This window comes from Rana temporaria, chromosome 6 (assembly GCF_905171775.1).
Source record: "Rana temporaria chromosome 6, aRanTem1.1, whole genome shotgun sequence".
NCBI classification, from domain to species: Eukaryota; Metazoa; Chordata; class Amphibia; order Anura; family Ranidae; genus Rana; species Rana temporaria.
Window position 1 is genome coordinate 115,288,601 of NC_053494.1, and position 15,723 is coordinate 115,304,323.

Consider the following 15,723-nt stretch of genomic DNA (forward strand, 5'->3'; position numbering starts at 1 on the left):
TTTAACACTTTATGTAACAATTATAGCTTTGATTTATTAAATGACCTCTGTATCAAGCCTTCAGTCATAACCACATTCTATGGATCATTTATCAGTAAACAAGCCTAAAAATTGGTGGCAAAATAGGCGACTGCTTGAGGAATATCTCTGGATGCAAAGTTCACCAGCATAATTGCTCTGCTCCTGGTGAGCTCAGATCTACTGCAGTCATCTGGGTTGATTTACTAAAACTGGAGCGTGCAAAATCTGGTGCAGCTCTGCATAGAAACCAATCGGCTTTTATTTATTTTTTTGTCAAATCTTAATTCAAAAAGCTGAAGTTAGAAGCTGATTGGCACAGCTGCACCAGGTTTTTTACTATCCAGTTTTAATAAAACTAACACCATCGCATTTTGTCTACATTTGAATCCTACTGTTCAGATATATTTTATCACTTTCCAACATCTTTCTTCACAGCCTTTCAAGTATTCCCTGTGGGAAATCTTTTCTATAACCTCTTTTCTCCTCCTTCACCTACACAAACCTTCTACAACCTTTCACAAACAAGCCAACACTCTTCTTCTTTCAACAGAGAACACTTAATCAAAGCAGTCTTTTTTTTTTTTAATTACATGCTCAATCCTCTTTCAAACTACCCATTTTTGGAGGACATGGGCAAACTGAAGATGCAAGTCCACCAATGATAGCCGGAAGACTCTGGTTCCTTCTTAGACCACCCAAAAGGCTACTGCTTGTTGAAACAAACATAGACTCTTGCCGCTTTAACCCATTGTTCAGTGTTGTGGTCTGCATTTGGTCCGTCTGCCCAACCACTCTTGCGAATCCTAACCGCTTCAACCGATCCACCAAATTCATCTTCAGCTGCCCCAAATCGGCTTGGTTTCGCGTGGGCTTCAAACCATACATTTCTTGAAGAAAACTCTCCACTGGTCTGGACACTGCCAGGAAACTTTCTGATGGATTTGGTCTTGGTTCAAATGGGAGGGGAGAAACACACGGAGATCGTGTAGGAGAATTGGGTGGTGTGGAGGGAAGAAGTAAGTTCTGTGGACGTGGTGGCTTCTCTGGATCGTTATTGCTATTCAGCTTGGCAGAAATCCCTTGTTCTTGAAGAAGTTTGGTTAAGTTACCTGTACTGTTTAACCTGGAATCTAATCCCTTGCTAAAATATTCTCCAACACTCAGCCGACAAGACACTGCAGGAGAATTCCCCAATGTGCTGGTGGAAGAAGTGCTGCCACTTCCAAAAGATGATGAAGTGTACATAGAACTGAAAGAAACGAGAATGAAACATTTTAAAACAAAGACTTAACACATTAGGCTGTACAAGTTAAAACAGTAGCTTTGTACTTACTGTAACATGCTTTGCATGGAGTTTATTAAGGTACATAGGGTTCATTCTTTTTGAGTGTATTTTGTGCGTGTACTCGAGAGAGGAGCCGGACTGCAGGAATTGGGAGTAGGCAGGCCTCCCCCAGAGGCAATCTGCCACCTTTCTCCATGCCCCGGGGGGCAATGGCGGGTGCATGGGGGGTCCTCCCACACAGCCCGCCCTACCTGCTCCGCTTTGAAGCCCAACGGGGCAGAGGGACTCCCTATAAGGGAGTGAGAGGATCTAGCCCGCTCAACCAGCCTCTTTTTAGAGACCGCATGGTCAAAGTGCGTGCATGTTTACCCAATTTCGAGTGCGTGTAAGTGTGGTGGTTTTTGTGGGAGGGGGGTGGGCGTACTAAGCGCAGGCTTACCTCGCATAGCACACCCACCGGGAGCTGGGCTGAGACCACCAAACTCAATTCACATGCAGCCGAGACCGGGATCCGAACCCCTAGCTGCAGAGGTGAATAGCTTGTCTGCGCAGTGCCAATCGCGTTGAGCCACCGCAGCTCCCCATAGGGTTCATTGTAATACAAGAGGGTTATACTGCTGCCTACAGGGGACTGGACACTAGCAAACAAAGCTGCAAGTCAGCCCTTCCCACTCCCATATAGGGCCTTTACACACCAATCTGGTCCGCCTATCAGTTTTCCAGGTAGAGGGTGTCAACGTATATGTGTCTATTGACACCTGCCGACATCTGATCCAATCCTGTCTGCTAAATACAGATGGATAGGGATCGGATAGGGATCTGCTCCCCATCTGCCTGCCAGACTCAATAGCAGTTGGGTGTAAACGGACAGACGTTCCATTTTCATCCGAATGCCCATAGAGAAGAGCAGTCTGTGTCTGCTCTGTATAAGCTGAGCAGACAGGGACCAGCCATCCGCCCACTCAGCGGTGATCAGCGGACAGATTCCCCACAGAGCAGGTGGACTCCAACAGAGCCGGCCCATGTGTAAGGGGCCTACAGCTCCAGTTTTGTCCAATTGAGGGGCAGGCAACAAAGCAACAGTGTACAACTGAGGTTACTTGCAGCTCAAATAACTTCCTAAAAAATCTCAACTCCAAAGCCAGCATCACAAGAGGCCTGAACATTCACCTGGTAGAATTTAGCAAACATGTGAAAAGAAGACTGGATGGCAACCTTGCAAATCTGAGAAACAAATGCCTGATGCTAAAAACCCCAAGAGGCACTCCTTAATCTAGTGTAGTACACCTTGGCAGAAAAAGATGGAACTTTGTCCTTAACCACTTTTCCACCTTATCCATCAATAAAAAGCATTTGATAGCGTCTGCACCATCTGGCTGTGTTCATAACTATATTAAACACACACTGTCAACTTTCTAGTGGAACTTTATTTGGGTGACTGTTGGCTGATCTTTCCCTATGTGACGGCAATAAAGTTAACAAGGATCTCCCCCCTCATCATAAAAATTACAACAAAGGCACCTTTAAAAATGTTTAGTAATGAAAATGTACAAACAGATGCTTATAAATAATTGCAGGTTTTTTATTCATCGCATATACTGCCTGAACAGCTTTGTTTGCCAATCTCATGTAAACAGCAGTGTAACCCTCTTGTATCAGAATTAATCCTGGGTCCCCAATGAATGATAAAATAATATATTATCTTATACTTGACAACACATAATAAAGTTATAAGTGTCAGAGTCAAAACTCTTCTAATCCTTCCATACTCAAGCCAGAATGGTCAGATTTTTATTGCTGCAGTCCATTTATCGATTTATCAAACACTCGTTTCCCCGCAAAAGCGGTGCATGGCCAACAGTATTATAGCCCATTTGAGGTTTTTATTTCATTCTCTCCAGGGAGTGTCAGAGGGGAATTTTTTCAATGGAGACATCTATTCATGGTGATCATCGCCTTTGCAGTACATTGAGAACTACAAGCCATCAGCTACAAAGGTCAACAGAACTTGTAGTTCATTCATCCCCCACCCGCTGTCACAGAAAGGGTGGATCGGAGGGCAGAGGAGGCAGGAGCTGAAACATGTTACATGTTTCACCAGGGTGGAGCATGTAACATGTTCCAAAAGGTGAACTTATCCTTTAAAGTGTATGCAAATCCTTAAAATGGAACTCCAGGATAAGTAAATGTTGTCTAAATATATCTGACATGTGCAATCCTCTTGAATCTTGGAGTACTTTGTGTATTTCCTCCAGATCTGTGTAGTAATTAGGGATGAGCTCCAGCGGCGTCTGCACGGTGCTGCGCTAACCATAGGCAGGGAGACATTTCCTGATCTCTGCAGCTGAGCATCGGGAATATGTCTCCCTGCCTGTGATTAGCACAACGCCGTGCAGACTTCCTGGCGGGCTCTGCACGTGAACTGTGCGAACACGCCGGAGCTTATCTCTAGTAGTAATCCAGTGTGAAGCTTTGTCTCTGTGCAATAAGTTCCTGCCATAAAAATCGGCCACTCCTGCCCACTTCTCTTGTGCAGGGAGTCTGGTTTTGTCTCTGCCCCCCTGCCTATAGTTTTCTGCATGCAGCCTGTAGTGGGTGGAGCCTTCTGTGCCCCTCTCATAGCTCTCCTCTCTGTCCAGACTATGTACAGCACATTGATGATGTCACTGCTACTGTTACAAAGTATTATATGAGTTTGCAAAGGCACTTGGTCCACAAAGTGGATTTATATATTTTGTGCCTACTGAGGAATATATTTAAATTAAAGTTTTTGTGCCTAGACTTTACCAGAAAAAATGCTCAGTGCACCAACGTGCTTAATATAGTAACAACTTTGTTAATTAAACTATAAAAAAATTGCTATTTTTTGATGTTTGTAAGGAAGTTATGTTTCCATCACTAAATGGATTATCTAGGGCCAGGGCTGCTTGAAGTATGACTGTTTTGCCATACAGTGAGTCTCTACATGAAAGCTGCTGTCACACACTATAGAGAGGGCAGGGCTATGGGTGTCTGACTAGGAAACAGCAAAATCTATGTGCTTCTGCACAAAACGTGGCGGATGTTGGTGTCTGAAAGAATTATTGGATACTAAAACAATACCAGTTACCTAAGAAACATATTCTACTGACTCAATCAGCGTGATCTGAAATACCTCTTGCAAGATCCCAATGTTTTTTTTTTTTTTTATTAAAAGATTTAAGATCCTTTCTATAAGCAGGTATTCTAACTTTGCAAACTGCTCTCACAGCCTAAACGATTGTTCTGTGGAGCCATAACCCTGGTTGTAAGAATTAGGGCCTTTTCACACTAGAATGCAGTGCAGGAAAGCTGCATTGCCATGCAGCTTCCCACACCACATTCCAATCGCACTGCCCTTGCAATCTGCTGCGAAGGTCAATACAAACTTAATGGCAGCCCAAACACAGGATGCAAACGCAGTGTGTTTGCCCACACGGGATCGCCTGGTACAAAGGTGCCATGCAAAGCGGTTGCCCCAAGTTTCAAAAAGTAGTGCATGCAATTGGTGCACTGCAATTTTAGATAATTCAAAATTAATGGGGATGAAATCGCACTGCACGTGAATTGCGCAGGAAACGCACAATGATCCTGTGTGATTCCACATGCAGTTCCTAGTATGAATGGGCCCTGACTGTTGAACTTACTGCATTGAAAGACTTTACCAATTGTTGGGTCAAGCTTACCTGGGAGTAACCTGAGTGATGTCAGAGGGATGTAGGATTCGGCAAGTGGTGAAGGTAAATGTTGAGTTTGTGCTACCCAGGCACTTGCCAGGGTTTGTTGCTGCAATGCAAATAATCAGAAAAGGTAAGTTGCACAGTATGTAGCCACAAAATACAGAATACACATAACAATGAAAAGACTTAAAGCGGAGGGTCACCCAAAAGTGAACCTCCGCTTTTCGGAACCCCCCCCCACCGGTGTCATATTTGACACCTTTCGGGGGGGGGGGGGTGCAGATACCTGTCTAAAACAGGTATTTGCACCACTTCCTGGTATAGACTCCTGCGTCGACCCCCCCCCCGTTGTGTTCTGGGAAACATTCGGCTCCCAGAACACAACGGGGACCACAGGGAACGGCGCATGCGCAGTAGGGAACCGGGCAGTGAAGCCACAGCGCTTCACTTCCTGATTCCCTCACCGAGGATGGCGGCGGGGGAAGCCGAAAGCCGAGCTGCCACTCGGCTTCGGCTGCCGACCTGGACAGGTAAGTGTCCATTTTTTAAAAGTCAGCAGCTGCTGTATTTGAAGCTGCTGGCTTTTAAAAAAAAAAAATTCAGGTGAACCACCACTTTAAGAAAACCAAGCCAACGCCTTAAGATATAGAGGAGGACAATTGTTTTATAACATGTTTTGAAAAATCTGAAAGGTTTATTGTTTACTATTGGAAATGTGCCACAGACTACAGTGTACAGAGGTAAAGAAAGGTGCAGTGTGCATATCTACCAAAAACAAACACATTGAAAGATCAATGCTAAGATATCTCTGTAGAAATAGACAAAAGGCGTAGTGAAATTGATAGATTGCTATGGTAGCACGACATGCCGGAATGTCCAAAACGTAAAAGGTACACTATTGAGCACTAACCAGAACTTGGTGTTGATGACACAGAAATAGGTGGCAGGAAAATGCTTAAGGTGGGTTGTGGCACTTCTTCCTTTCTTTCCTGCACTTGGAAAGTTATCCCTTCTTCATCTTCATCCTCGTCCTCCTTTTCATCCTCTTCTAAGTCACATAAGCGGTATTCGGCATCTTCGGGAAGAGGCTTAAATCCTTTGGTAATTACACCAGGACGGGGATCTAGAATGGTACCCAGGTTTGGCTGTGCTAGCTGTTGCCACTGGTGGAGAGTTTGGGAACCTGTACAAATATTTAAAAGAGAGGCTTACATACTGATTAAACAAAAAAACAATTCAGAAAGACAATCATGATGTAAAGAAAAGAACAAATACTCATATGCATGGCTATCATCAGCATTTTCATACAGAAAGGGCCAAGCTTTGGGAAAACAAATAGAATATGCTCAAAATATAGCCATGGATTTAAAAAACAAAAACCAAAAAAAACAAACACAACATTGCAGGGCAATGCATTGCATACTAGCACATTATGAAGTACTTACCTTACAGCAAAGCCCTCCAGCAGTGAGCTGTCACCGCTGACCGGGCTTCCATCTTCCCCTGGTATTCCTTCCGGGTTCGCGGGCTCTGGTCCTTTGAAAGTCTGAGCCGCGATGATGTCACTCCTGCGCATGCATGTCACGGTTTACGGCACAGAGCTCTGAAGGGACAGCATGGGTATGCTGACGCTTCAGACCGCACGCACCGGTGAGGTCACTGGCTGCATCCAGTGCAAATATCTCCTAAAGTTTGGGAGATCTTCACTTTACAATAAGGCTTACCTGTAGGTACAAGTTCAAAGGCGGAGTTTACTACCGCTTTAAGACATTACAAAATGTGCTTCGCGGAAGTCAAAAAGTGCCTGAGAGATGCCACATATACACACCTTCCAGTGGTTTGACGATCTGCAGTTTCTCTGGCAGAAGGCTTCGCAGGGTACTAGAGGTAGCTGAAGTGTCTGTGACATCTGACAAGTGGGTTGACATGGACAGGACACTTCCATTGGGACTGCTACAGCCACTCTGGTCATGTTCATCTTCTAGATATTTCAACCTCCTGTCACATTCTTCCTTGAAAAACTGCCTCTCACTTAAATAGTTCTGTCTTCTAAGGTGGAGCCTGTGCAATGCAGTTTCCAAATTAGCATCTCCCAGCTTTAAGAGTTCCCTGTAAAAGTTGAAAACAGATTTAAAAAAAAAATATTCCTGTTTGTAAAAAGTAGAGATTAAAGTGGTTGTAAACCTCAAACATGAAATGTGAACAAATCATATCCCAGTTTGTACTTGTCTAAAATACAGGGCACCAAGTGTGATTTCTGTCTGCTGCCTTGTTCTTCTGCTATCGAGCATGAATCACTTCTGCCAAGTTTTCCTGACACCAAGAAAAAAAAAGGTGACAGGGAAGGGAGCACCAAGCCTGTAAAATGACAGCTTCAGCTCTGATGTGTGACTTGGGGTTTGTCCCTTTCCTCCAGTCATCTCTCAGAGCTCTCCTCACTGAGATCTGCAGAAAGTATCTTCAGCTCCCCGCCACCTGCTTTCTAAAAGCTCAGGCAAGCTGTATAAATTGTGCACTTTGAATGGCTGTAGAGAAGAGATTGCTGCAGATAAAAAAAGGTACAACTTATGTAGGAGGATTTGTTTAATCTCTGTGCATCACCCGAGACCAGTCCCTTCACTGGGTATAGGTAAGGCTTTACAACCATTTTTAAGTCAAATTTTACCTTGTCAAGCTAAAGGAAAAATAGTGTGCATTTTCAGTGATAACATATTTTGCGTTATTTGCACCATGTTTTTAACCACTTGAGACCCGCGCTATTGACAAAAGACGTCAACAGCGCGGCTCTCAAGTGCCAACTGGACGTCTTTGGACGTCATTTAAAAGCATTACCCGCGCGCGCCACTGGGGGGCGCGCAGCGGGTAAACACTGTCCCGGCGCATCGCTTGTAAGCCGATGCGTGTACCTGGCGGCCGTGATGTCCGCCGGGTACACACGATCATCGGTAAGACAGCAGGGACGTGGAGCTCTGTGTGTAAACACAGAGCTCCACGTGCTGTCAGAGGAGAGGAGACCGATCTGTGTCTCTTGTACATAGGGACACAGCATCGGTCACCTCCCCCAGTCACCCCCCTCCCCCCACACAGTTAGAACACACCTAGGATACACATTTAACCCCTTCCTTACCCCCATAGTGTTAACCCCTTCCCTGCCAGTCACATTTATACAGTAATTAGTGCATTTTTATAGCACTGTTGGCTGTATAAATGTGAATGGCGCCAAATCTGTGTCAAAAGTGTCCGATGTGTCCCCCATAACGTCGCAGTCCCAATAAAAATCGCAGATCGCCGCCATTACTAGTAAAAAAAATAATAATAAAAAAAAATCATAATTCTGTCCCCTATTTTGTAGGCGCTATAACTTTTGCGCAAACCAGTCGCTTATTGTGATTTTTTTACAAAAATACGTCGAAAAATACGTATCGGCCTTAACTGAGAAAAAAAAGTTATTTTTTTAAAAAAAAATTGGGATATTTATTATAGCAACAAGTAAAAAAATATATATATATTTTTAAAATGGTCACTCTTTTTTTGTTTATAGCGCAAAAAATAAAAACCGCAGAGGTGATCAAATACCACCAAAATAAAGCTCTACTTGTGGGGAAAAAAGGACGTCAATTTTGTTTGGGAGCCACGTCGCACCACCGCGCAAATGTCAGTTAAAGAGACGCAGTGCCGTAAGCTGAAATTTCGCCTGGGAACGAAGGGGGTTTATGTGCCCAGTAAGCAAGTGGTTAAATCTCATTACCAGGCATTTTTTCAGATTTCAGTGTTCTAATACTTTGACAATAACATGGTTATGCAACATTGTACCCAAAAGAATTGTTTATAGTTTTTAGACAGCTAGTGATAACCATTTTTTTTTTTTGTTTGTAAAGGAAAGAGAGAAATGTTTAAAAAAAAACAAAAAAAACTTTGCTTTCCCTGACTGTTTTAAAAACTGATGCCCTAGCCGGAAAGCCTGGAGAATCTGAATTATTCTGAGAACATTTATAAAAATAGCTGGGAAGGAGATGAGTCTTTCAGAAGAAAGTCATCTAGATGACAGCTCTGACAGCTTCTACTAAGGCTCAGGGACAAAATGTATGCTACAACCCCTTGCTGGGCCACCAGTAACTAAATCATGTTTTCTATATCCATAACATACAAGAGGATTAGGCTTTAAAAGATCACTCATTATACAGCCACAGAAACACTTAAACACTGTTTTTCGCTTACTTTTCCTTTGTGCCTTGTTCAATTGGCCGGACATTAGGCTTTGTCTGCTCAATCTTTGCTCCAGATTCAAAAGGAAGAGCAGTCATCACTACTCCAGAACGGTTAGAGCCAGGTATCGATGCAGAAGAAGATCGGCAGCGCAGTTCATTCGCCACTTTCACTGTATCAAACACTCGTTTTGGTTGTTTTCTAACATGAAAAATGTAAATAAATTTACCATTATGGGAATATTGTCTTAAAGGGTCACTAAAGGAAAAACATTTTTTTTGCTGAAATGACTGTTTACAGGGTATAGACACATAAAAGTTAACTGATTCCTTTTAAAAATGATTAAAAATAGATAAAATTCAATCATATAATGTGCCTGTAGTTTCACTTTCGTTTTTAAACTGGTTTCATGTTTCTGTGAAGTAAAGAGACCCACAGAACAAAAACAACTAAATCCAGGGCAGTGTTTTGTTTTTAAAATGAATCTGATTGGTTCTGAGGAGTTTTAGACACACAGCTTGGACCACAGTGAAAAGCTGCCATGAGATTTTTCATAACCAGGAAGTGTGGAGATCACAGCAGAATTACAGCAACTTCAAAGCAAAAACGAACAATGAGGACATGAAACCAGGACTGCAGTAAGGTAAAGGAAGCTATTTAGCTAAAAAAAAAAAAAATCCTTTAGTGATCCTTTAATTTTGTGATACTCTGGATTGAAACATATTTCTGGCAGCTGAAAGCCAACTGCTGTGAAGCCTATTTTGGTGCCCTTAAACAGCTTCACAAATTTATACCATCTCTATAGAAAAGACACAAACTAACGCCATACAATCAGCACTAATTTTTAACACTTGCCTAGAAGTTACTCTGGTGCAGGATGTCATTTTCCTACTAGCAGTGCTTGATAACTTCGATTCACCAGGACACCACAACATGGCGCAGATCAGATGCAAAAAACATTGATGTACGTACACCGAATAGACAAAGGCCCAGATTCAGGTAGCAATATTTGCGTGGGCAAAGAGCAAAGATTTTTCTCTGCGCCCACGCAAATATTTCGATTTGCCCAGCGATTCACGGAGCAGTAGCTCCGTAAATTGCGCGGGCGCTATGCTAATTAACCCTGCGTAAGGGCGCCTAATGTAAATGATCCCGCCGGGGGCGGGAATCATTTAAATTAGGCGCGCTCCCGCGCCGAGCGAACAGCGCATGCTCCGTCGGGAAACTTTCCCGACGTGCATTGCGGCAAATGACGTCGCAAGGACGTCATTTGCTTCTAAGTGAACGTGAATGGCGTCCAGCGCCATTCACGAATCACTTACGTAAACGACGTGAAATTTAAATTTCACGCGCGGGAAGCGCAGCTATACTTTAGCATTGGCTGCCCCTGCTATTAGCAGGAGCAACCTTGCGCTAAAGTCGCCGTACGGAAACTCCGTACCTTGCGTGCGCAGGGCCCGCGCAACTTTTGTGAATCGGTGGTAGTATGCTACATACATACTATACGCCGATCACAATGGCCGCGCCCCCTAGCGGCCAACGCAAGAATGCAGCCTGGGATGTGAAGGCATAAGGAGGCTTATGTCTGTCAGATCCTAGGCTGCAGTCGGTGTAACGAGGTTCCTGAATCAGGAGCACTCGTTACACCGGAGCAAGTAAGCAGTTGCGCGGGCGCAAGTGCTTCTTGAATCTACCCCAAAGAGTTCATTAAAAAGGCTGTAAGGTTTTCAAACTTTCAGTAAGCCCTGGTTCACATTGGTACGATTTGACATGTCAAATCGGCGACATTTGCACCATCCTAAATCGGTGCGATGCCGCATCTGCGGCGCTGCATCGATTTAAAAAAAGTAGGTTCTGTACTACCTTTTTGCGATTTTGGGCTGCGATTTACATTGACATCTGTGCAGTTATAGAACAGATTTTTGCACTGGCCGATCAGCAATGTATAGGACACTGTCTCATACTTCTAACACCTGTGCTCTGTACGCTTCTATGTGCTTAAAAACGGCTACAGTCTGTGTTCTTATTACACTGTGAACAGTCTCTGTATAACATTGCATCTTTCATTTTCTGACCAAGCATTTCTTAGTAAGCTGTGTCTCCTATTTTACCACAGGGGATTCAGGATCAAGGACCTAGCTCCCCACCTATACTCCCAGAACAGTGCCTGCAACAAATAAATTGTCTATAGTCACCCCTGTTTCTGCTTTTTTGTTTCTGAGATGTGTATTATTTACTAAACACCTTGACTTTTACCTGCATAAGTCCCCAATCACACGAGCGGACCGATCAATCCACTAAAAACAAACGGATGGGGTGTAAATGAACATGCGGTCTGCTTACATTCAACCACCCATAGAGGAGAGCGTGTTGTGTCTGCGTCCGCTCTGCATAAGAAGAGCAGACACGGACTAGCCACCCACCTGCTGAGCAGGGATCAGCAGACAGATTCCCCGCTGAGCAGGCAGGCTCCAATGAAGCCTGCCCCATGTGGAAGAGTCATATATATATATATATATATATAAAAATATTTTCACACTGTTCTCCAAGGTTGTTATTAGATATAGTGGGTTAATCAGAAGGTCTCTTACTTTCTTTCTCCAAAGTTTGAATCTTCTTCCAAACTCAGTTCTCTCCGCATAGTACCTTCAATCTCTGCTGCCAAAGAGTCCTAATAGAAAATAATATACATTAGAATTAGGGTTGTCCCGATACCACTTTTTTAGGACCGAGTACAAGTACCGATACTTTTTTTCAAGTACTCGCCGATACCGAATACCGATACTTTTTTTAAAATGTGTCCCCAAATGCAGCCATGTCCCCCCACATATTCAGCTATGTCCCCCACATATGCAGCCATGTCCCCCCACATATGCAGCCATGTCCCCCCACAAATGCAGCCATGTCCCCCACATATGCAGCCATGTCCCCCCACATATGCAGCCATGTCCCCCCACATATGCAGCCATGTCCCCCCACATATGCAGCCATGTCCCCCCACATATGCAGCCATGTCCCCCCACATATGCAGCCATGTCCCCCCACATATGCAGCCATGTCCCCCCTATATGCAGCCATGTCCCCCATAAATCCAGCCATGTCCCCCATAAATCCAGCCATGTCCCCCCTATATGCAGCCATGTCCCCCCATACCTAGATGCCACTGCCGCATGGGTTAAACAGCGTGCGGGGAACATCACAGCTTTCATTTGAATAGCTGTAGTATTCCCCGCTGCGCCGCGTATAGACACTCCCCCCTGCTCGGGATTGGTATTTGGACAGATCCCGAGCAAGGGGGAGTGTCTATAAGCGGCGCGGCGGGAAATACTACAGCTATTCAAATGAAAGCTGTGATGTTCCCCGCACGCTGTTTAACCCATGCGGCGGTGGCATCTAGGTATGGGGGGACATAGCTGCATTAACCCATGCGGCGGCGGCGTTGCGGTATGCGACGGGGTCGGTGGCGGCATTCGTTGCGGCGGTGGGTGGGACAAGTATTCTATTTAGGTATCGGGGGTATTTGCGGGAGTACAAGTACTCCCGCAAATACTCGGTATCGGTCCCGATACCGATACTGGTATCGGTAACGGGACAACCCTAATTAGAATGAGACAATGGTTTTACTAGAAATAAAGTGAGGCAAAGTCTCCACAAGCATCAAATAAAATACATTTTTTATAGAATAGGGAAAGGCCAGAACCTGTCAGCTTTTTATTGCAGTCAGGGTCACAGTTGCAGATTTTCCCCTCACTTCCTGTCTTGTGAAACCTTGGTCATGTGACAGTAAGTGAGGGGAGATCTCTCTAACAGAGCCCCGGAAAGCAGCAAAAACCAGATACAAGTCTGAATCCTTCTGTATCCAAAAAGAGTTGGCTAGAGATACACTTTACCAACTGCATGCCAATATGATATTTCTGCAAATTAAAGTGTAAGTTCACCTTTACAGAAAATCCGTAAGGTGAACTTACACTGGAGCCCCTTCCCATCGCACCCAGTCATGCTAACCTGAATTTCAGCGATCTCTCGTTCTGATAGATCATCGTATTGTCGCTTTACCGGTCTGGGGATTTGAAATCCCCACAGCTGTCTCTGTTCGCCTGCGGTGAGAGAACGGGCTACGCAGGTTCTGATTGGTCAGCCCCACCCATGTGACGGCAACGACCAATTAGAATGCTCCTATACATACCTCCCGACAAGGTATGTTTAGGAGATAGAGCAGGAGATTTTCAAGTCCCAAACCAGTGAAGCAGTGACTTGATGTGCCAGTAAGGGTGATCGCTAGACTCCAGATCATAGGGACCACGGGGGATGAGGAGAGACCAGATCATAGGGACCACGGGGGATGAGGAGAGACCAGATCATAGGGACCATGGGGGATGAGGAGAGACCAGATCATAGGGACCACGGGGGATGAGGAGAGACCAGATCATAGGGACCACGGGGGATGAGGAGAGACCAGATCATAGGGACCATGGGGGGATGAGGAGAGAGTCTTGTGCAAGTTCACCTTACAGTTTTTTTCTGTAAAGGTGAACTTACCCTTTAACTGAATGTTAGATGGGAAAAATCCTTTAGGTTAAAGTAACAAATGTAATCAATGAAGCTTAAAAGAGGAGTTCCAGCCTGGGTGAAAATAATTTAAAGTTAGCAGCTACAAATACTGTAGCTGCTGACTTTTAATATACTGTAAGGACACTTACCTGTCCAGGGAACACGCGATGTCGGCACCCAAAATCGAGCCAATCATCAGCTCCGGGTGCAGGCGCCGGCATCCTTACTAAGGGAAACAGGAAGTGAAGCCTTGTGGCTTCATATCCTGTTTCCTATTGCGCATGCGCGAGTCACGCGGCACTTTAATGGTCCTGTCATCTAGTGGGACACACACAGGTCCTAGCAGGCGAAGGGGGGGGGGGGGTAATGCGGTTAACAAGCATTTCACAATAAGAGCACTGTATTTTAAAAAATCCTGACTCGGTTTGCGAGTGTTGTCTCGCAAAACGAGCAGAATTCAAGCCTCAGCGGTGTGCAGTACTGCGTTTGGCCTAAGGTGGGGGGCACCAGAGCCGTTCGGAAATGCTAAGAAAATTTCGGAAAAACTCCGTTCCCAAGTTCAGCCGAGCTGTCCCCGGGCCTTTCCAATCGTTTCCAATGGCTCTCCTGCGCCCCCCAACCTCTGGCCACATGCTGTATTGCATGCCATTGAAGTCAATGCGGAACAAATTATTTTTGTTTCCATTGACTTCTATGGGGAAACTCGCTTTGATATGCGAGTGCTTTGGATTACGAGCATTCTCCTGGAATGGATTATGCTCGTAATCCAAGGTTCCACTGTATCCAAAAACGAGAGAGGAGGGGTGTACTTATGTTTGCTAAAGGAGTTACATTTTTGCCTGGAAGTTCACTTTAAACAACTTAGTAATATTTATCCTATGTTTATGATCTTTGTGGATAAGTGGGGCATTGGTGAGCAGTAAAGTGATCTTACCACAGGGAAAACGCTGCATGACTGGGGTCTCCTAAGAAGTGCAGAAGGGCTGGCTTTGCACCGCAGCATTTTTAGTTCATCCTGCGTCTCCTGCAGTATCCCTTCACATTCTGCATTGCGATCTTGTAAGTCGTGAAGCTGCAAGCAAAAAAGTTACAGAGGTTATTTAAAGTTGTTTTTTACATTAGCATTCATTGGAGGATACAGAACTTTGTGACTTATGCACTACCTAAAGGAGGATCTTCTCTTATAAGTAAGACATGTAACCAATGGTGCTTATACTTCCAATAACCTTAGCAAAAGGAGGATTAGAAAAAAGGGAAAAAAACGTTTTTTTTAAATCATGAAATCTTACAACAGAGAGAAAATCAGCCTGCACTACTAGCACATGTGCCATTAAAAAATTGTCAAATTATACAGCCCCCCCAATTTAAATATTTCAGTAAAACAAAACAAAAAAAAAAAACTTGCATTTTGGTAATTGTATCACCTCTCTGGAGTGCAGCTAGGACTCCAGAGACCACTAATCATTCTGGTGGTGCAGGGGATTTCTGTTTGCAAAAACTTGAGCAGACCCCAACAGGGGTAAAAACAAATTGTACTATAATATCATATATACCACCAAATGCCTGCATCTCCTTCACACCATGATCATACCTGGGAGGTGAAAGGATTCTAAAGATTGTAGCAGCAGCATTAGAATGAAGGCTGGCTGCAACTGAAGCTGTGTAAAAGTACTAGAACTTTATTGCCCCCTTTACATTATTTCTCTTTAGTTACTTTGGGCCTGATCCACAAAAACCCGGCGTAACTTAATTTTTACCGTTTAAGTTACACCGCCGCAAAATCTCTACCTAAGTGCCCGATTCACAAAGCACTTACCTAGAAATTTTGAGCGGTGTAACTTAAATCCGTCCGGCGCAAGGCGTTCCTAATCTAATGGGGCGAGTCCCATTTAAATTAGGCGCGCTCCCGCGCCGGACGTACTGCGCATGCTCCCTACGCGATTTTCCCTGACGTGCATTACG

The 15,723-nt window shown here is 44.4% G+C and overlaps 1 protein-coding gene across 4 annotated transcripts in view; it reads right to left on the bottom strand.

The window, feature by feature from the left end:
• Window positions 1-299: 299 nt before the first annotated feature.
• Window positions 300-15,723, bottom strand: part of TRAK2 (trafficking kinesin protein 2) — a 96,774-nt gene continuing 81,350 nt past the window's right edge. For all 4 annotated transcript variants that reach the window (XM_040357220.1, XM_040357222.1, XM_040357221.1 and 1 more), the window contains 7 exons: window positions 14,696-14,833; window positions 11,802-11,881; window positions 9,223-9,411; window positions 6,833-7,113; window positions 5,915-6,187; window positions 5,011-5,110; window positions 300-1,270 (listed from right to left, as the gene is read on the bottom strand). In XM_040357220.1, coding sequence (XP_040213154.1) covers window positions 616-1,270; window positions 5,011-5,110; window positions 5,915-6,187; window positions 6,833-7,113; window positions 9,223-9,411; window positions 11,802-11,881; window positions 14,696-14,833 — 1,716 coding nt within the window. In that variant the 3' untranslated portion in view covers window positions 300-615. The remainder of the gene's footprint in view (window positions 1,271-5,010; window positions 5,111-5,914; window positions 6,188-6,832; window positions 7,114-9,222; window positions 9,412-11,801; window positions 11,882-14,695; window positions 14,834-15,723) is intronic.